The 23,309-nt window shown below is 37.7% G+C and overlaps 2 protein-coding genes across 2 annotated transcripts; one reads left to right on the top strand and one right to left on the bottom strand.

Annotated features, from left to right (window-relative positions):
- Window positions 1–607: 607 nt before the first annotated feature.
- On the top strand, window positions 608–2,952 carry LOC130967654 (protein BOLA4, chloroplastic/mitochondrial). Its single transcript, XM_057892607.1, has 3 exons — window positions 608–1,019; window positions 1,377–1,444; window positions 2,575–2,952. Exons 1-3 carry the CDS (start codon window positions 741–743, stop codon window positions 2,723–2,725), a joined length of 498 nt encoding a protein of 165 aa, XP_057748590.1. The 5' UTR covers window positions 608–740; the 3' UTR covers window positions 2,726–2,952.
- A 250-nt stretch (window positions 2,953–3,202) lies between these two features.
- Window positions 3,203–9,630, bottom strand: LOC130967653 (uncharacterized). Its single transcript, XM_057892606.1, has 7 exons — window positions 8,527–9,630; window positions 7,964–8,281; window positions 6,798–7,081; window positions 5,376–6,407; window positions 4,732–4,900; window positions 4,112–4,269; window positions 3,203–3,729 (listed from the first exon to the last, which is right to left on the bottom strand). Exons 1-7 carry the CDS (start codon window positions 9,284–9,286, stop codon window positions 3,487–3,489), a joined length of 2,964 nt encoding a protein of 987 aa, XP_057748589.1. The 5' UTR covers window positions 9,287–9,630; the 3' UTR covers window positions 3,203–3,486.
- Window positions 9,631–23,309: the final 13,679 nt, after the last annotated feature.

Genomic DNA, 23,309 nt, shown 5'->3' on the forward strand with positions numbered 1-23,309 from the left:
CATAAATTTCAACGAACAAGAAGAAGAAAATGTGAAAATGATGAAAGTTGCAAATTGAGAGTTAGGGTTTTATATTAGTAGAGAAATTAAAATGAATCTAAATTACTAAATTAAAACACTATTTTAAATATAAAATTTATGGTGTCTATGTCAGTATATCACTATATTTAATTGGCACTTACCAATTATGTTAACAATAACTAAGATAGAAACTAACAGAAATTCACAAAATTTAATTCATAATGAAATTTTCATTGAGAATTTTAAGAACAAATTAGACACTACTTCGATTATGAATATATAACTACAAAAAATATTAAATAGATTATACTTTAGAGTTCTTTAGAATAAAAAATCCATGATGCTTAGTTGCTTACAATATATTCAATTTCAATAATTTAGATCAATGAAGTTATTTTTTAAAAATTGTTTAAACTGGATTTATAATTATTATGGTTAGAAAAAATTGCAATGATAAAAAAAAAAAGGAAAAAAACACCTTATTCTAGAAATCAAACGTAAAAAGTATTTTATTTTGGTTTTTTAGTAACCGGAGTACTTAAATCCTAAAAAAAAAAAAAATAGAAAAAATATGAAGTTGGGGAAGTGTTGTGCAATGTGCACCACATGGTTTTGGCATCCATATTGCGTTCCTGTTTGCAAGAAGACGAGTGTTTCTGTAATAATAATCGGCGAATCAAGGAAGGAGCAGCTGAGTAGTTTGTTACATAGCATTAAAGATGCGTCCTCAGATGTTGTCACTCTCATCCAACGCCACAACAACACTTCTCCGTCAAGCTCTTCCCTTTCTCCTTCAGCTTCATCCCTCTCTCACTCTACCTTCTCCTCCTAACCCTAATTTCATCATTTCATCACGCTCTCGTTCACCCCTTCCTCCCACTCCTTCTGCTGCTTCTTCTTCTCTATTCGCCGCCACTCGCAGGTTTTCTACACGCGCCACCCATGTCAATGACCCTGGTTCTATCGACTCCCCTCTCATGCACTCCATGGAGAAAAAGGTTCTTTCTTTCTTCATTTATTATTCATCTTGTGTTATTCACTAGTTATATAATTATCCTTTCCCTCCATTTATATAGTTTTTTTGTTCTTAATTTGTTTTCCCCAATTAACACTGAAGCAGGGTTGGGAAATTGGATATGGAATTTAGGAATTAGGATGGAACAGTGAAATTAGGGTTAGATTACGAAAGATCAATGGATTATAAAAAATTTGTATGAAGATTACTGAAAATGTTAATGTAAAATGGAGGAGAAATATGGTAAAAGGACGGCTATGATCCACGAATATTCCGTTTTTACTCACATTTGTGTATCTGAATCAGTCAATCTTAAACAATTTGTAATGTGTTTTGACAGATAAAGGATCAACTCAATGCTGAATCAGTCACCGTAAAAGATGCTTATGGTGATGGACGCCATGTAAGGTAAGCATTTTCTTCAACCATCCAAGTGAAGTTTTGTTTTGTAAATCACTTCAACGTAATTTTATTTTTAACATATATCATCAATTATTAGTTATTTACTAGCAAACATTAGTAGAGAGCCACTTGAAAACTTTAACTAGAAACATACAAGGGGTGTAGCACATTGATCCTTACACAAGAGGCTAAGATTTGTAAAATATATAGAATTAGTCCTTACAACAAGTTTAACACGGATCATAGAAGTCAACAGCCCACATAAAAGATTATTTTCTTTTTGACAATTACCTCTCGTTAGAAGATTGTTTTGTTTCATTCAAAATGCTGTTGTGGTAACTTCTCAATGGATGACAAAACGTGACGTTTTTGTGCTTTCTAGATCATCGCAATAGGTATGACACATTCTAGGGATTTAGAGAACAACTGATAAAGATACAAGCTTGAATGAAACAAAGTTGTCTAATCCTTTTAGTTGAGGAAAGCCCTGTAAAAGATTAGCTAATGTGCATTCAATAAAAGCCAATTGTCCAATCTTAGCCATTGAAACATACTTAATGCAAGCATGACATTTCAGCAAAATGTACTAAATAGTACCATAAATTTTACATTATGGGTGACTTTGATATGGGGTCAAGGTCAGGGGTAAATTTTACATTTAGAATCCATTCATGAAATTTCTATCTATTTTTACCCTTATACCAAACACATCCTCTGGTGATATTCACATCATTAAACATCCTTCCTAATTTCAGCATGTCTATCATAAATCATATATAAACCTTTTGCTATCCAACTATTTCTAGGGCCTCTGAAGAATTTAATGAATATGATTGTTCCTTGCATAACAACTTAATTGGAGCCTATGTAGAATGTTGATTGGTAATTGCAGATTCAACTGCTTGTGTCGTTCTAATCCTGTTCTCCAAAATTTTTTAGGATAAAATAGAACACGACCAAAAACAAATAAATGCAGGGCAAACTGAAAATAGTGACAATTTCAAATATATGGTTGCATGTGTATTCTGATCAAAAGTTGTCTCTTAGCCAAAGGCTCCATGTAGTTGACAGTTGCATTTGACACAGTTATATGGCCTGACTAGAACATAGCTCTAATTTGTGGTTTGGTATTGCAGTATCGATGTTGTATCCACTGCCTTTGAGGGACAGTCGGCTGTAAATCGGCAAAGGATGGTGTATAAAGCTATATGGGAGGAGCTTCAGAGCACAGTTCACGCAGTTGATCAGATGACAACTCGAACCCCTGCCGAAGCTGCCACAAAATGATAAAGGCTCACGGGAATCTTGATCACCTAATAATTTTTGTAGGCCTTCTTGGAATGAATCAATAATCTTATTACTGCAATTACATTATATGTTCACATGCAACTGGCGATCAGTATTCTGTTTTAGACTTTGAGAGTTCCTAAATTCTTTAATATACCAAAAGGTTTAAGGGAGTTTCAAATGTGTATGGTCCAAAATGTTTCAATCCACCCGCATCACTTTTTCAATTGATGCTCACATTGCCTTCTCTACAATTACGGTTTTCAATATATTGAATTGAAACATGAGAGCTTATAATTGCAGGAATACAATTCATTTTTCTGTATCTATTTGACATAGCGCGTCCAGTATTCATTATATTATGAAATCACAAGATATCATGTTATAATTTGTTGATTGTTGGAGGTGCAATACATAGAGCAGCACCGAATGTTTAAATTGATCATATTCTTAGTAAGCATAGTTTTTAAATGCGCAACTTTTCTTTTATATATGAAAATATGGGTCTTATAATGCATTTTAGTCGCCAAAAAATTAAGCGACACAATTGGTAGTACAAGGGGTGACTAACAAGTAATTTGTTTTAAAACTTAAGTATTCCTATCAGATTTTGCCAATGTGTATATTGGCTATGAAGCATTCTGCTATTTTTCATGCGCAAGCTGTACTTTGTATACAAATATGAAATTCAAGAATTGCTATATACATTATAAGTTTTGGCCACGTGAAAGGCCATGAACTTTAGTGCTATTGATGCAACACTAATTAATGGAGGGTAATGTGGGGTTCATCCCTAGTCCAGAACCCCCAAAACTACCTGGTTCTGCATGCTTCACCCGACCAAAGTGTCGAATGTGACGCAGAAGTCTTGCCAGGAAGGTATTGTGGCATATTGTTGAGCTGTCACAGACTACGGCTACATGTTTGCGTGCCCTTGTGATGGCAACATTGATTCTTCTGCTATCACCAAGGAATCCAACAGCTCCCAATGTGTTTGACCGTACCTGTTTAATTTACAAGGAGAAAACAAGCCAAACAACATCAATTCACATGAAAAACCGATACAGCACAGGTTTTGTTTTTTATTTTTCGCGAGTGAATGGCTCGTATCAAGGTCCTATAATCAGGAACTTGACTAATCAAATCTGATTTAGCTGAGGTCCCATGAAGAAAAGTAGGTAAATCCTCGCTAGGAGATCCCTACATCCTTCACAGAACCTAGTTGAGTTAGGCCAGAGTAGTCAAAGTCTTGATAATAAGAACCGGATGCTGGCATTGAGAGATAGAAAAATGATTGCAGTATAATAACCCATTCACATTCTATTGCAATTGGATGATATGGGCTCTTTGACAAGCTGTAAATCACTATTGAGTTTCAGATCATACCATGGATAAAATTACTGCATCAGCTTCACGACCTTGAAAACTATCAATGGTTGCAACCTCAGTACCAGCAGCTTCAGGTACCTCATCAAGCATGTCCCTCAGAAGCTGCACTTGAGCGACATAAGGGGACTGCACCACAATGGCAGCTGGGTTAACACCTGCATTTCAGATTCAAATTATCGAAAGGAAGATCTTATTCGAGATCACGATCAACAAATAATGTCACATGATGTTGTAAGTATGATGAAAGAGAGGACATGCATTAACATATTTTTTCTTCACTTACAAGTAATATGCTTAAAATTTTGAGCAAGGTTGGAAGTGGCAGAAATACAAGGCACGACTCATTTTGAAACTGATTGAGAATTTGAAACTTTATAGAGATGATGCAATATTATCTAGAAAATGTTCCAACTAGTATAGAATGGAAGGGTCATCCCAAGATTTTATTTGATCATCTATACAGTTGGAGAGTCAAGCCTTGGGTATAAGTACATATAATATAATACATAGAAAAAAAGGAACAACCAAAAAACTTTCACAGTAGGAAAATAGTTTTTTGAATAAGTATTACCCAAGATCATGAAAGTCACAACTTTAAAAGGGTCAAATGTTATTACCAGCATAAACCAAGGAAACGACGTGCTGCAGAACTATATCAGCTTCTCCTTCATTATAAAATGAGCCCGTTCCTGCTGGGTCCAGATGCTCTCCGCAACCAACCGACAGACTTCCATATGGCATTCTTGTATCAAGCAATAGCAGTGGACATTGGGTTATCCAAGTAGGCTGCAAAAACAGAAAATGCATTCTCCCAAGTATTAGCGGAAGTAAATGGAATGGAAATACCGACAAAGATCAAATACATCCTAGACTAAGAAGCACAGACAAATCAGAATAAAACAGAAAAGATATGACAATTCACAGAATGGTAACCAAGAGGAAGTTATTTGTTAATTTTATACATTCTTGACCACACTTTTTGAGAACTGTTTCCTGAAAAGTGTTGCCATTTGTCATCTGCGGCATTACATGTCGTCTATAAAGAAGCATAAGTGATCAATATTACATTTTTATGTTCATATGCAGAGCTTATATATAGAACTTCTACAAACAACTTGAATGATCTTGAGCAGCATTTTTGAAAAACAAGAACTGGCAAAGCAGACAACAGGAAGAAGTAAAATAATGATTTAGTTAGGACAACCTTGATGCACTTAAATGAAAAATGGAGAAGTGAAATATCATTTTTGGGGTATAGTACCTTAACAAAAGGAGAGTCTACAAGAAGATGGGAAAAGACAGACTCAGAAGACTTCAACAATCCTCCGTACATCTCCTTTGAGGCCCAACTAGCAATTGCATCATTCATACGGTATTGTGTTGTTAGCCTGGTGGTTAGAATCCCTTCGTGCAATGCTGTAGCTCTCTCCAGTAGTGATATTCCTAGGCCACCTTCTAAGGCCTGTCTGGACAATATGACAGGAGCAAGTTGGCATTGATCGCCAGCAAGAATACAGCGCTTTCCCTGCAATATAGGAATCCAACAAGATGGTTCAATTGCTTGTCCCGCTTCATCTATGACAACCAAGTCAAAAGCATCTAGCCTTCGAATCAAGGGATCAGCTGCTCCAGTATTAGTCGCAAGCACAACCTGCGCACAAGATAAAACTTCATTCATAGTCTGTTTTTCTTTTTTCTTGAGAGACCTTCCCAGCTGTTTCAGAAGTTGCCGTATGCCTGCAGCTAGTGAATCGTCCTTTAAACAAAGTCTTAGATCCTTCCTTAGATTTGACTTTTTCCTTTCATACTCTTCTCGAAAACTTGCAAGCTTTGCATTTACAATTGCACCCAAAGACTTTGATCCCACAGCTTTTGAAATACGAGCAGGATTTCCAACTCGGACAATATTTAATCCAACATTTGAAAGCTTTTCAACCATGTTATCAACAGCTGCATTCGTAGGTGCCGTCACTAGAACCCTTTCACCTTGTTGAACGGCACATACTATAAGTTGCTTGAGCAAACCAGTCTTGCCTGTACCCGGAGGCCCTTGGATAACCAATACAGGTCTCTTCTTATTCAAACCCAATGCAATTGCTCGCTGCTGAGAACTATCGAATGTTTCATTTTCTAGCAGTCCATTTAATTTTTCTTCTTCCCAGTCAACAAAATTGTTCTTCTCAAGCCATGCGACATCTTCCTCTTCTCCAAAGAGTGTAGCCACAACAGCAATTGAAGGATTCTTCTTCCGCAAACCATTCTTCTGAAGCAGCATTAGAGCTTCACAGTTGCGCTGGAAGCAAGAAATATAAGAAGTTTTTTAAAAGACATATATTTACATGTATAGTTAGTTAGCCAAGGAGAAACGTATTAGTGAAATTGATAGACAACCATAATAGTCAGATTATGTTGGTTAATCTGTTTGAAACTAATCAGCAACATATATAGCTAAATTTTAGAAGAGAAGTAGGTGGCAGTTAGTTGACACTTGCAACCATAGCACTCCAGCAAACATCATATATTTTCATTTTTATTTTTTGAATTTGATCAAACACATCATAGTAGCCCTCACTTGGCTACAAAATTCTCAGAATCTTACTTCAACCTTTTTACGAAAAATGTTTCTTCAAACCACAAAACATTTCCACTATACGCAATAAGTTACATTATTGATTTCAAATACCTCATAGGTAAGTGTATCAGCCAGTCCTTGAATACGGTCTATGCGCACACTCTTTCCGAATAGTTTGGAAAATGTAGGATCACCATGGCGTGACTCTAGAGCAATAATAATACTGCAGCCATCATCCCCAAGATTGTTCACAAATCCTTGTATGCAAGAAGTTGTAACTGCACCCCTGCTGTCACATGTTCTGACACAAACCATATCTCCAGGTGAAAGAGTAGTAGGTGGTAATCGATGGTTACCTTCAACCTTGAACAACACCAAATGCATTCCCCCAAGTCCTGTTTACAAAATAAAATGGGATCATATAGAGGTATTTTAAATTACATGGTCCAAGTTTGATTAACAGTCTCCATAATTGCATCAGTGAAGTGTTAATACGGCATAAAGAGCGGCATATGTTTGAATAATAGGGCAAAGGTTAGCTAAGAGCTTTATTACTCAGGATAGACACCGAATGGATCATATTGCAATTTTACATGCTAAAACTAGACTAGTCAAGGTTTATCCTAGGTCTGACTCTACCTTCAACATTTCCATTCCTCCATAAAGTTAAATGAAAATTCTTAACTTTTTGTAAGGAATATTAACAAGTGAATACATGGATTTACCAAGCAAATATGATTAAGTCCACACTTTATAAAGGAAAGAAGAGCTATATATACAGAAGTAACAAACATACTCAAGCAGACATTTGAGAAGAAAGATTGTAATTTTTAAATCTACAACAGAAAACATGGATCAAATCAATAAAAGATATGCACTCAATAAATGGCATCTGATCCCTATACATTCACTAGAATAGATGGGTGATTTAAATTAAAACAAAAAATGAGGATGATTAAATAAATAAAAAAGAAACCACTGAATAATAACTAATGACAGACTATACAAACATATATACATTAATATAAATGAATTCGGAACAGTCTTCATGAAAGAGCGGGTGAGCGACTTAGTCCTCATGTCATCTCTGCTTCATGGCACTTATTATAAACAGTGTTCCAAATAGTAAGTTGTAATCAAGTGAACAATTCAAGTTCTTTTATGGCAAATGGAATGGACATAATTAAAGACATCTTGAATTGCAGATACCAACTTGGCAGGATATTTGCCTACTATATCTCTGGATAACTCGTAAGAAAATGGAAAAAGGAGAATACCGGTAGAGGTACTGATGGCAGTTAAGTTGCAAATGGTGTCACAGAGTTCTTGCTGAGGCTGGCTATGGCTAACCAAGAATTCAATCGGTCTTGAGGGGTCGGAAGCATCATCCAGAGGCCTAGGAACAGCATCCAATTCCTCCTGAGTGAACTCCAATTCAGCATCCCTTTCAATTAGGAGTAGTTCAGACATGCGGTTGGTGAAATCCTCAATCCTCTGCTGCATTGCTTTGACCTTGTCCAAGTCCATTCCTAAAACACCTTGGACAGTCTTGGGCAGGGGATGGGCTATCTTTCTGGCCACTGCTCGATGCTGAGCTGTAATGGCAAATATGATTGTTAGTTTAAGTAAGCAATCACGTGTTAGAAGTGTACTAAAAACTAAACCCGAAAAGCTAGTTCATGCGATAAGTCCAAACTCTTACAAAAACTGTCCAGGCCTTATCTCTAGGCAAGGTATGACTCTAACCATAATGGCACATATTTTATTATGAAATTGACAAAGTTAGTTAGTTACCAAATGAAAGTTGTATATAGGTTAATCTCTACAATGTAAAAGCTACCTGAATTGGCGAGAGTTTTAAGCAGCTTCCAAGACTGCGTTTGGCGCCAGTCTTGGAGCAAGGACTTATTCTGAAGGTCCTGGAGAACCTCCCGAAGCTCCCTCTGGAAGTGATCAAAGAGAGTTGGGTAGTGTGTGCAGGCCTTGAAGCACATCACTTCAAGCCCAAGTGGCATCGGAACAGCGTTCAGATAAGGCTGAGCCTCGATCACAAAAGTCAGACCAGGCCCCATTCGCTGACTCAGCTCACCGAATTCCACTTCCCCCTGCAACTCCGCCGCCGCGAAGTCCAACGCCATGGCCCTCATGCCCTCCCTAATCCATCTCACAACACTCTTCCCAAGATCCTTCCACCCGAGAGGATCCCCATTCTCATTGCTGTTACCGTTACCGTTACTGTTAGTTTTCTCCGGAGACGGAGGCCGAGGAGTAGGAAGAGAAACCGTTCGCGTTCGCGTTCTTCTTCTACTTCGTTTAGCGTTACTTGGAGCCGGGAGCTTCGTTTCGCTGTTAGCGGCGCTTCGAATTAGGCCGAGGCCGGTGACCGACGGAGACGACGACGAGAACAAAGAGCGGAAAACAGAAGCGCCGCCGCCGCCACCGTGCCTGGTACGAGCTAACAGACAGAGCGAGGCAAACGAAGAAGAGAAGGGAACTCTAACGGTACAACGGAAAGGCACAGAATTCGGAGTCGATGTCGCTGTGGCAGTTGCAGTTGCAGGGATTCCACCGCAGAAGAAGCAAGCGGGTGCAGTTTCCATGTGTCAGTTCCTGATTGGCTGGCTGAAATTACCAATTCAGCCAGCCACTCACTCACTCACTTGATTGGTTTGATATTAGTTTATTCTTGAAGCTCAAGAGAAAGAAGGGAAGTAAAGAAAGGAGGGTTTTGAATGGGAACCGCGAAGTGCATTTGCGGCGAGGAAAGAAGAGACGTTTTTAAATTGCGAGGGAAGTGGGATTTTTTTTAATGAGAAGGAAAGTTAAGGGTACCAGCACCACAACCCTTTTCATTCATTCGTTGAAGCCAATTTCATTTGTTATTTGCTTTCTTCTATTGGGCAGAAGTGCAACAGAAGAGAACAGAACAGAAGAGAAGAGAGAAGGGAGCGGAGACAAGGATAAAGACAAGGGGCCACCCCAAGATCCAAGTTCTTATGCTGATTGGCTCCTGTGATTTTGTAGCGTGGCTACCTTTAGCCCTTCTACTATTTGCTGACGTGTTCATTTCCCCTTCTGTTATTTGCTTCCTAGATTCTGATTCCTTCTCTTCCAGAACCTTCCTTCTTCCTACTCCGCTACTTTTTTTTTTTTCTCTTTTCATTTTAGAATAACATTGTTTCTAATTTCTAAATCTTATTTTTTATTCTAGAATTTTTTATTTAAATAAATACATTAATTATTGGGCTCATTTTTTTCGTTATGAAATAAAGATCGGTGTTGTTCAATGAAATAGATATATGGACAAATTTTTTTCAGCTATGTATCAGACTTAAAACGTAAAATTACGTTTTACTTTTGGCTAATTTTTTTTTTGGAAAACAAAACAAACGCAGCCTGCGTGTTGATTTTTTGCATGCTTTTCAATTTTTTTAGAGTAATTATCCAAATCAGTCGCTCAGTATTTTAGAATCAGACATTTTAGTCCCTAAGAAAAATTAATACACAGATTAATTTTTAAGGTTTTACTCCAGCAGACAAATCAGTCCCAGTTTAAATTTCATTAAATTCTTTTATACAAAAATATCAAATAATTTTAACTTTAAATTTCTTGTAAAATAATCTCTAATAATTTATTATTATTATTATTATTATTATTGAGTGACACTATATATATATATATATATATATATATATATATATATATATAAGAATTTAATGAATAAATTTATCATTATTTTTGTCCAAAAAATACAAAAAATATAGTACAATATTATTGTGTAATTAATAATAATAATAATTATTTTATTTTATTTTTGGACGGGGGACTATTATGTCTAACAAAGAGAAACGTTGGGAATTGATTTGTACATTAGTTTTTCTTGGGGACTAAGATGTCCGTTTTTAAAATCTTTGAGGACTGATCTGGATAATTACACTGCCGGAAAATGAATTGGGGACTGATTTGTCTGCCGGAGTAAAACCTTGGGGATTAATATGTGTATTAATTTTTCTTGGGGACTAAAATGTCTGATTCTAAAATCTTCGGGGATTGATTTGGGTAATTACTCTTTTTTTTTATTTTGTATTAACCCAAACGCAGCGTACGTTTTGTGATGGGTTTAGTTTTTTTTTTGGAAAATATAAAATGTAGCCTGCGTTTTTTGTGGTATCAGATTATTTTTTTGGAAAACGAAAACGCGGGTTGTGTTTTGTAAAAAAAATATTTTAATCAAGAGGCCTACCTATAAATACGAAGCAAGCCTCGCCCAAATGGCCTCACTCCACTTCTACCCATCCTATTCTTCTTTCTTGTACATATGTTGTAGTTCTTAGTTTTTTTGGCAGTTAGGTGTGTCAAAAAAATCGAATTAGGTGAGACTGAAGTTATGGAAAATATTACAAATTTGCGAGTATATTATAACTGTGAGGTTATACCAAACACATATGAAGGAGTGACTTTTGTTTGTGGATGTCCGTTGTCACAAGATGAGAATCAAAACATTGTGTCTATTGCGTTTGCGATAGTCGAGGGCGAGATGGCAGACGCATGGGAATTTTTTCTAACTAATTTGCGGAGATATGTTGTTACCATTGATGGTGTGGGTATTATTTCTGACCGTCATACCTCCATCGACGCTGCAATAGCTCGCAGTAACGGTGCATGGTCACCACCAAGGGCGTGGCACATGTACTGCATCAGGCACATCGAGTCCAACTTCTTAAAGAGGTTCAAGGCTCCATATTTGCATAAACTCATGGTGAACACAGATATTTCAACTCGCTGTTATGGTTCTATTCATAGTAAATTTGTGGCATCTGCTTATGATTAAATGGTTTGTTCAACAAGCTATTCTAGGATGGAGTAGGAGTACAACAAAAACTATCAAAGGCTTAAAGAGCGGGGTGAGGCATATACTCAATGGTGCGATGACATCGGTGTTGAGAGATGGGTGTTGGCATTCGATGGTGGTCATTGTTGGGGTCATATGACGACAAACTTGGTAGAGTGCATAAATTATGTCCTGAAGGGTGCATGCAACCTTCCTGTGACTGCCATTATCCGGTCAACTTTCTATCGGCTAAATGAATTATTCACTTGGAAGAGTACCGATGCTCATGAGCATCTCCGCAACGGATTCACGTATTCAGAATTTGCAACAAAGAGAGTTGAAGAAAGCTTTCGACATGCAGGAAATATTGTGGTCAACCGGTTCGACAGGCGCAACGAGATGTTTGAGGTTTACAAAATGCAAGATGGTACCATTTACACTGTTAACCTTGCGCAACGACACTGCGACTATGGCCATTTTCAGGTCGAGCGGCTCCCATGTCACCACGTGCTTGCATGTTGCGCCAACCAGCGTCTTGATTGGCAAGTATACGTGCACGACGTGTACAAGATGTCTGAAATTTGCAAGGTGTACAGAGGCGAGTTTGTTCCAATGGGTGACCCATCTACGTGGGATAGATACGAAGGAGCGAAGGTGATTGCCAACTGGACATTGAGGCGTGCGACAAAAGAAGGACCGAAGTCAACCCGCTACTTGAATGAGATGGATTCGCGGGATATGCGTGGTCTTCGCCGGTGCACTATATGTGGACGCGAGGGACATAGCCGCAGCTGATGTCCTCAGCGAGCAGGTCCAAGCTTTGTTGGAGGTCGTTAGTGGTTAAGTTTTTCAATGTAACTTTGTTATGACGTACTTCACAATTATATGCTCATTAGTGGTTAAGCTTTTCAATGTAACTTTGTTATTACGTACTTCACAATTATATGTTACTTTTTTTTGTAACCTCGTCATTTACTTTAACCTAGTTAACAATTTATAATAAAAAAGTTTTTAACCTCGTTATGTAACTTTTTAAATAAACATTTCGTTCCAAACAGAGTTATACGAGAACAAAACTAAATATGTCATAATAATAATACTAAACAGAATCATCTAAATATAAGATACGACACTGAATACAAATCTGAATACAACACTGAATATAAGATCAATTGTAACAGAATACTTTCTCGGCGCCTTCTTCGAATACAAGGATGGGGTGTATTTGTCCGGAAGCGCAGTCTGTGTCTGTAAGTTATACGGATGACCCTGAGACACACTGGCATCCAGCCTACTGCCAATGTCAGAACCACTGAAATCTGTCACGCTCGCACTACCTGTGTCATTCAAACCGGAGCCACTCATCCCCAGAGCACTCGCTCCACCAAGATCATACCAGTGCTGCAAGTCGTATCCCAAATCTCCCTCTTCCTGCTGCGGGTACTCATTCAAATCAAATAACTGGGAGCGTGGTGGTGTGGAAGGACCGAGCGGATCTACATGACTCGTCGATTGATCAAAGTCAAAGTCACTGGCATGACCTAAAGTGGCGCGAAGACCACCAGAATGCTAAGATGTAGCAGGCCCTTCCTGCGGTGGCGTCGGAAATAGATAATGTAACATCCTAAGTTAATATTCTACCTTTAAAGGCCTTTAAGTAGGGTGTCACACTTAATATGAAAAAGCAAAGAACTAAATCGTTAGTTAAGAAAAGAAGAAAAACACGCGCGAAACTTTGGGTGGAAATCGAGTAGTACTAAAAGGATGAAATTGAACAAAACTCAAAGAGGTTCAAGCAAACATAAAAGAATTTCCATGAACACGGTTCTAAAAGAGATAGTGCTTAAAGGTAACTATGACGAAAAGGAAACTAACGCATCCTAACTAGTTTCATCGAAGAAACTTCCATCCTTGTGTCATGTCCTATCCTTGGCTCGGGTTGTCGGATTCCTCTTCCTCGATTTCGGAGTCAGACTCGAGGTGTACCACCTTAGATGACCGCTTTTTAGATGCTGAAACGTTCCTATCTAGGAAGGTTACGACGGGCAGCTGGGGTTCTTCTTCCACGAACTCTCGATCTAAGTAGATAGTTTGGAGCACGGTAGTAGTGGTTGCAACTACCCACGCGTGCTTCGAGGGGTCATACTTAGAAGTTACCTTCGGGGGGCACTGCGTCGTCTCTATCCGCTGTGCCATGTTCCTCTGGAGACAGTATGGGAAAAGAAAGGGAGTTAGAACCTAACGTCTCAGTAGGAGTGCTATGCAACACCTCCATATCCATCTCCAGCCCACGTGCGGGATTTTTTAAAAAGAGGCGTATGATATGGCATGTAATATGCATCTTTCTTGTAGAACATGTGTGCAAAAAGAGAAAGCATATAGGGAAAACAGAAGGATAACCTCCTAAGTAACATCAACATAATCATACATAAATCTGAGAAAAACTAAGAATCAAACTTTCATTCATGCTTTCTTCTTTCTTAACTTTTAACTTTTATGGAAGGTATTGAGCTCAAACCGGTATAAATGAGAGTCCCCTTCCCTTACCGAAGGTTCTTATCTCGAATGTCTTGGCGATCACCTTCCCTTACCGAAGGATCATCTCGATCGATCACCCTCCCTTACCGAGGGATCATCTCGATATCTTGTCTTTGGGGGTCACCTTTCCTTACTGAAGGATCATTTCCTCAGTTCAATTTACAATCAAGGTTATTTAGACATACACAAGAAAAGAGTTATATCAGCAAAGATATCTTATTATATAAAATTGATGGGAGTTTCCTTCCCTTACCGAAGGTTCCCAAAGTTTTGCCGATCACCTTCCCTTACCGAAGGATCATCTCGATTATCTTGTCTTTGGGGGTCACCTTCTCTTACCGAAGGATCATTCCCTCAGTTCTTTAACAAGTAGGGTTATTTAGGCATATACAAGAATGGATCATGCAAGAGGAGAGACATATATCATGATAAAATAAGCATGTTTGAATAAGATTTTATACGAAAGTAGGTACTCTCGTCCCTAGAGGGGTATTAATAATATAAAATAAATGTACATTATAAAAAATAGGATATTTTAAATAGTTGAATAAAATAGTTATAAGAGAGCATGTACTTTTTAACTCAAGAAAATATTAATATTAATCTAATGGTATAAAAGTCAATATAATTTCATGTAATAAAGTGGGGAATATTAATTAGTTGAAATAAAATAATTATAAGGAAACATGTACTCTTGACCCTAAGAAGATGTTAATGATATACTGTATAAAATATAATCTAAGTGCATATAATAAGAAATAGGGTATTTGAAATATTTGGATTAGATATTATAAAAAGCATGTACCCTTGATCTTTAAATTAAAGGAGCAATAATAACATAATGATATAAGGGGTCATTTAGTTGCATATAATAAAATAGGGTTCCTTGAATAAGACACAAAAAGGAGCATGTACTCTCAATATTAAAGGAATAATAATAATGTAACGGTATCAAAGGTCATATAAGGGCACATAATAAAATTAGGGAATGTTAAATAATTAGATACAACATGGTAGGAAGGTATGTACTCTTAACATTAAGGGAACGTTAATGATGGAAAGCCATGTAAGTACATATGGTAGGATCATGGTACATTAAATAATAAAATATGGTAGAAAGGCATGTACTCTCAAAATTAAAGGAACGTTAATGGTATGAAAAGCCATGTAAATGCATATGGTAGAATTATGGTATATTAAATAATTAAATAAAATATAAAATCAGGAACATTTATAATGATATGAAAAGTCATGTAATTGCACAAGGTAAAAATTAGGATATATTAAGTAATTAAACATGGTAAAAAGGTATGTACTAATGAATCAAGAGGTCATGAATGATAGAATAGATGAACATGGTCAACATGGATAAGGGATGAGAACAAGGTATTAATGCCATGTAACACATGAAAAGATAGTAATCATGCATGGATGGAAGGAAATAAACTAGAGCATACTACATGCCAACATAAGTAAGAAAGGCATAACTCCCTACACTTTTTCTAACGCTTCCTTGTTGCCTATGAGCTTGCCTCTTGTGTTCCTTGTGTTTGCACACAGAATATATTTTTGTAGAGAGAGAAGGGAGAGAATTAGTGTTTGAGAGAAGTGATTTTCTACCTATATGTGCACCCCTATTTATATACATTTGGTGATAGGGTGGTTGGGATAATTTTAAATTCAAACGGAAGGCGGTTACAAGATTCCTATCCATAAATTCAAAATTCTAAGCCCAACTCTCAACTGACTTTCGAGTTTAATTTTTGTTTCTAGAAGGGGTGGTTGTTACATTATCACCTCCGTAAAAAAAGAATTTGTTCCCAAATTTCATATCCGAAATTGGTCGATGAGGATTGTTAAATAACTTAGGGGTCTTATTGTAATCTCCTACTGTTGGAAAGGAAATCTTCACCATGATTGTTACCTGTAAATAATTCCGGGAACTTCTGTCTTATGTCAGCATCTCTTTTTCCATGTGTAGTCCCTTGAATTGCCACTACCCCATGCCACTTTTACCAGTTGTATCGTCTTGCTCCTTAGTTGCTTCATGCTTCTGTCTACAATCTTCACGGCTGGTAGTTCAAAGGTCAAGTCGTCTTTGGGTGTTACATCCTCTTGCTACAACACATGGCTTGGATCGTGCTGGTATTTTTGGAGCTGGGACACATGGAACACGTTGTGTAGTCTCAATAGATTCGGTGGTAGGGCGAGTTGGTATGTCGACTTTCCTATACGCCGGAGGATTTGGAATGGACCCAGGTACCGGGGGTTTAAATTTCGTACCTTAAGAGCCCTTCCTACCCCGGTGGTAGGGGTGATTTTTAGGAACACGTGGTCGCCCTCCTGAAATTCGAGAGGTTTTCTTCGTTGATCTGCGTAACTCTTTTGTCGACTTTGGGCGGTGCGCATTCTTTCCCTTATCCTTTTGATATCTTCTGTGGTCTGTCTTACTAACTCTGGTCCTAAGTAGCCTCTTTCTTCTGGTCCATACCAGCATAAAGGAGATTGGCATCTTCGCCCGTACAGTGCCTCATACGGTGCCATCCTGATGCTACTATGGTAACTGTTGTTGTAAGCAAACTCGATCAGTGGTAGGTGATTCTCCCACTTTTCTGGTCTGTCTAGTACAAGCTCGTAACATGTCTTCCAATGTCTAGATGGTCCTCTCTGTTTGTCCGTCTGTTTGCGGGCGGTATGATGTGCTTAAGCACAACTTTGTCCCGAACGCCTTCTACAATGCGTTCCAAAACCTAGAGGTGAATTCTTGGGTCTCTGTTTGAGACTATGGTTGATGGTACCCCGTCTAACCTCACGATCTCTTTGATATATAGCGTGGCTAGTCTTTCCAATGAGTCGGTCGCCTTGATTGGTAGAAAATAGGCAGTCTTTCTAAGCCAGTCCACAATGACCCATATGGCGTCACGTCCTGCTTGAGTACGAGGTAGTCCCATGACGAAATCCATCGATATGTCCTCCCACTTCCATTTTGGGATGCCAAGGGGTTGCAATACCCCTGATGGTTTTTTTATGCTTGATTTTTACCTTCTGACAAATTAGACATTTATTCACGAACGTAGCAAAATCTCTTTTCATCCATGGCCACCAAAACATCTTCAAATTATGGTACATCTTCGTCATGCCAGGATGAATAGTAAAATCTCCTTTATGGGCTTCTTCCGTGATCTTGTTTTGAAGATCGCTTTCCCTTGGGACACAGATTCGACCTTGGTACCTCCATACCTTGTCCTCTCCTTTGGTGAAGCCTTTCCATTTTTCTTCCTTGACAAGGCGTATGATTTCTTGAAAGTCGGGGTCGGAGCTCTGTGCCTTAGTTATTTGTTCCTTGAATTGACTTGTCACTGTTAGGTGGCTCAAACGTATGCTTTCTGAAGCGAGGGTGACTTGTAAGTTCATGTCTCTGAAATTCTTTATCAACTCTACCTCTTTTATCATCAACCATGATGCCTTTAGTACCTTCCGACTTGGAGCGTCAGCCACCAAGTTAGCCTTTCTCGGATGGTAGTTTAAAACAAAGTCGTAGTCTTTAAGAAAATCCATCCATCTCCTTTGTCGCATGTTGAGTTCCTTCTGGTCAAACAAGTACTTTAAGCTCTTATGATCGGAGAATACTTGAAACCCGACTCCGTACAAATGATGTCTCCATGTTTTCAGCGCAAATACTATCGCGGCTAGTTCAAGGTCATGAGTTGGATAGTTGGCTTCGTGGGTCTTCAGTTGCCTTGACGCATACGCCAATACCTTTTTGCATTGCATTAATACGCAACCCAATCCTTGCCTTGAGGCATCGCAGTAGACTTTGAAAGCCATGTCGGGGTTAGGTAAGGTTAGTATTGGGGCGGATGTCAAGCGACATTTTAACTCTTGGAAGCTTCTTTCGCAGTCTGGCGTCCATTACATCATCTATTCTTAGGAGGGGATACTTGTTCTTCACCGTGATTTTGTTGAGTTGCCTATAGTCCATGCAAAGGCGCATATTGCCATCCTTTTTCTTCACAAATAATACTGGAGCTCCCCAGGGAGAGACACTTGGTCTAATGAATCCCTTTTGCAGTAACTCCTCTAGTTGGTTCTTCAGTTCAGTGAGCTCCAACGAAGCCATCCGGTATGGGGCTATGGAGATTGGCCCTGTCCCAGGTATCAATTCTATGGAGAACTCAACCTCTCGTGTTGGGGGAAACGAGGGTATATCTTCGGGAAAGACATCTGAAAAGTCTTGTACTACGGGTATCGCACAGAACTCCTGATGAGAATATGTTTTTACCGAATTTAGCAAGGCATATTCTTGCCTCGTACTTGTGCCTTTGGAGGATCTTGGAAGATCACGTGTGTCTCGTATGGATTGAGAAGAAAAGGTGACTTTTCTCTCAAAACAATCTAACAAGACTCGGTTTTTGTTGAGCCAATCCATTCCTTGGATGATGTCTAACCCTATTAAAGGGAGGCATACTAGGTCAACAAAGTATGATCTATGTGAAAAGAGGATGCAAGTCCTCTGACAAACCTGCTGAGTTTTGACACTCTTACCGGCTGGGGTGGTTACTAGTAGGACATATGGTAATTTGGTCATGGGTAAACTGATTCTACTAGTAGCAGAGAGAGATATAAATGGATGAGAAGCACTAGTATCGTAAAGAATAGTTAAAGGAACTCCATTAATTGTGCACTTACCCTCGATTCGATCTTCTGACTGGTGGGCTTCTTTGGCTTGCCATAGGTTTGCTGTTCATGGGTAACCATAGGTAGAAGTTTTATCAGTTGTACCTTCTAAGACAGGATTTCTAGGATCGACTTCGCTTTGATACCAATAATGTAACATCCTAAGTTAATATTCTACATTTAAAGGCCTTTAAGTAGGATGTCACACTTAATATGAAAAAGCAAAGAACTAAATCGTTAGTTAAGAAAAGAAGGAAAACACGCGCGAAACTTTGGGTGGAAATCGAGTAGTACTAAAAGGATGAAATTGAACAAAACTCAAAGAGGTTCAAGCAAACATAAAAGAATTCCCATGAACACGGTTCTAAAAGAGATAGTGCTTAAAGGTAACTATGACGAAAAGGAAACTAACGCATCCTAACTAGTTTCATCGAAGAAACTTCCATCCTTGTGTCATGTCCTATCCTTGGCTCGGGTTGTCGGATTCCTCTTCCTCGGTTTCGGAGTCAGACTCGAGGTGTACCACCTTAGATGACCGCTTTTTAGATGCTGAAGCGTTCCTATCTAAGAAGGTTACGACGGGCAGCTGGGGTTCTACTTCCACGAACTCTCGATCTAAGTAGATAGTTTGGAGCACGGTAGTAGTGGTCGCAACTACCCACGCGTGCTTCGAGGGGTCATACTCAGAAGTTACCTTCGGGGGCACTGCGTCGTCTCTATCCGCTGTGCCATGTTCCTCTGGAGACAGTATGGGAAAAGAAAGGGAGTGAGAACCTAACGTCTCAGTAGGAGTGCTATGCAACACCTCCATATCCATCTCCAGCCCACGTGCAGGATTTTTTAAAAAGAGGCGTATGATATGGCATGTAATATGCATCTTTCTTGTAGAACATGTGTGCAAAAAGAGAAAGCATATAGGGAAAACAGAAGGATAACCTCCTAAGTAACATCAACATAATCATACATAAATCTGAGAAAAACTAAGAATCAAACTTTCATTCATGCTTTCTTCTTTCTTAACTTTTAACTTTTATGGAAGGTATTGAGCTCAAACCGGTATAAATGAGAGTCCCCTTCCCTTACCGAAGGTTCTTATCTCGAATGTCTTGGCGATCACCTTCCCTTACCGAAGGATCATCTCGATCGATCACCCTCCATTACCGAGGGATCATCTCGATATCTTGTCTTTGGGGGTCACCTTCCTTGACCGAAGGATCATTCCCTCAGTTCAATTTACAATCAAGGTTATTTAGACATACACAAGAAAAGAGTTATATCAGCAAAGATATCTTATTATATAAAATTGATGGGAGTTCCCTTCCCTTACCGAAGGTTCCCAAAGGTTTGCCGATCACCTTTCCTTACCGAAGGATCATCTCGATTCGATCACCTTCCCTTACCGAAGGATCATCTCGATTATCTTATCTTTGGGGGTCACCTTCCCTTACCGAATGATCATTCCCTCAGTTCTTTAACAAGTAGGGTTATTTAGGCATATACAAGAATGGATCATGTAAGAGGAGAGACATATATCATGATAAAATAAGCATGTTTGAATAAGATTTTATATGAAAGTAGGTACTCTCGTCCCTAGAGGGGTATTAATAATATAAAATAAATGTACATTATAAAAAATAGGATATTTTAAATAGTTGAATAAAATAGTTATAAGAGAGCATGTACTTTTTAACTCAAGAAAATATTAATATTAATCTAATGGTATAAAAGTCAATATAATTTCATGTAATAAAGTGGGGAATATTAATTAGTTGAAATAAAATAATTATAAGGAAACATGTACTCTTGACCCTAAGAAGATGTTAATGATATACTGTATAAAATATAATCTAAGTGCATATAATAAGAAAGAGTGTATTTGAAATATTTGGATTAGATATTATAAGAAGCATGTACCCTTGATCTTTAAATTAAAGGCATAGTTGTAAGAACCGGACCGGACCGGCCGGTTCGATCGGAAAACCGGTGAACCGGTGGTCTAGCCGGTTCGATTTTAGCTTTAAACCGAAGAAGGAAACAAACCGTTTAAACCCGGGCGGTTCGTCACAAACTGGATGAAACCGGTCAAAACCGGCCGGTTCGATGCAATCCGTGAACCGGCCGGTCCTATGGTGCTCAAATATTCAAAAATGCATGGAGTGGGTTCCGAACCTGTGTCTCCTTGCTAGACATGGATAAGGAATGCCACCAAGCTATTGTGTTCATTTGGCAATTTATGTGCTAATTATTTTATATATTATATACATACACAACTAAATTATTTTATATTTATTTAATTTAATTTTTGTTTTATACTCATTTTTTTTAATTCTTTAGAATTTATAGAATTATTAAAATAAGTATCAAATATTTTAATATTTACATTTACATATTAAAATGTTAGTAAAGATATTTATTTTAAATTTTTTAGAGTATTGAGTTAATAGGTTTTCGAAGATTTCGACTTAAGACTAATTAGTAGGGACATCTAAACATCACCACTAAATTTCCCATGAAAAAATAATGGAGGGACGTAATGTGTTCATCGTTTACTATTTTGAAGGACTAAATTGATATTTTATTTTTTTTCAATGGCTAATTAATTTGAAGTAAAAAATTTTAAGGATGGACCTAATTGTCACTTTATTCAATTTTTTCTATTTTATATTTTTTATTTACGTACGACCGGTTCTATCGGTTCAACCAGTAACCCAATGGTTGAACTAGTGACCCAGTGACCCAGTGACCTGACCGGTTCGATCACCGGTTCGGCTCTGACAACTATGATTAAAGGAGCAATAATAACATAATGATATAAGGAGTCATTTAGTTGCATATAATAAAATAGGGTTCCTTGAACAAGACACAAAAAGGGGCATGTACTCTCAATATTAAAGGAATAATAATAATGTAACGGTATCAAAGGTCATATAAGGGCACATAATAAAATTAGGGAATGTTAAATAATTAGATATAACATGGTAGGAAGGTATGTACTCTTATCATTAAGGAAACGTTAATGATGAAAAGCCATGTAAGTACATATGGTAGGATCATGGTACATTAAATAATAAAATATGGTAGAAAGGCATGTACTCTCAAAATTAAAGGAACGTTAATGGTATGAAAAACCATGTAAATGCATATGATAGAATTATGGTATATTAAATAATTAAATAAATATAAAATCAGGAACATTTATAATGATATGAAAAGTCATGTAATTGCACAAGGTAAAAATTAGGATATATCAAGTAATTAAACATGATAAAAAGGTATGTACTAATGAATCAAGAGGTCATGAATGATAGAATAGATGAACATGGTCAACATGGATAAGGGATGAGAACAAGGTATTAATGCCATGTAACACATGAAAAGATAGTAATCATGCATGGATGGAAGGAAATAAACTAGAGCATACTACATGCCAACATAAGTAAGAAAGGCATAATTCCCTACACTTTTTCTAACGCTTCCTTGTTGCCTATGAGCTTGCCTCTTGTGTTCCTTGTGTTTGCACACAGAATATATTTTTGTAGAGAGAGAAGGGAGAGAATTAGTGTTTGAGAGAAGTGATTTTCTACCTGTAGATGCACCCCTATTTCTATACATTTGGTGATAGGGTAGTTGGGATAATTTTAAATTCAAACGGAAGGCGTTACTAGATTCCTATCCATAAATTCAAAATTCTAAACCCAACTCTCAACTGACTTTCGAATTTCGAATTTAATTTTTGTTTCTAGAAGGGGTGGTTGTTACAGATAATCTATATCTCTCAGGACCTAAGAGAAGCTGATGGTGTCAGATCCACCCAACGAACTAAAGTGACCCTCGGCTGAAATTATCAGCTGTGGTATGTAGGGCTCAGGTGCCTAAGGCGGCTGTAGTTTCGGTATATATGGTGCCTGCTGTTGATATGCCGGCCACTGCTGGGCATATGCCAGATCCTGAAACTACTGGACATATGCCGGCATCTGAACCTGGTGCTCATATGTCGGGACCTGATAATGGTGCTCATATGCAGGCACCTAATTACCAATTAATTACAATTAATAGTAATTACTGATAACAATTTATAAACCTAAAAATTAATAATAATCATAATACTTGTAATTATTAATAATACCTGAAACTGCTGATTATGTTGCGGGATTTGCTGTTGAGGGCCAGCTGGTTCTTCCTATTGCTGCTGTGGTTCATCAGCGCCAATCTCTTCACCGTCATTTCACTGAACGGAAGATGAAATGTGTGAATCTTTGACCTCCAATGTTCCATCAAAGTATTCAGTAGTGCAGAATGATCTCTCATTTCGTCTACTTGTGAAATGTGTTGAAACCCAGTCAATGACAGTGCCGCTGCAGCTACATCATTAAAGGTATTTGACGAATCGAATTTTTTGAGTAACAAATTCCTGATAGCCTGCAAAAAGAAAAATGATAATTATTAAATTCTAAATAATATCAGTTAATAATTTATTTAAAAAAAATTGGCAACAATAATTAAACAGTATTATTATTATCTTAAAACATAAAAATAAATTATTAAAAAATCATAAATATTTATTTATTATTTATTA

The sequence above is a fragment of the Arachis stenosperma genome, chromosome 3, assembly GCF_014773155.1.
Source record: "Arachis stenosperma cultivar V10309 chromosome 3, arast.V10309.gnm1.PFL2, whole genome shotgun sequence".
Lineage (NCBI taxonomy): Eukaryota > Viridiplantae > Streptophyta > Magnoliopsida > Fabales > Fabaceae > Arachis > Arachis stenosperma.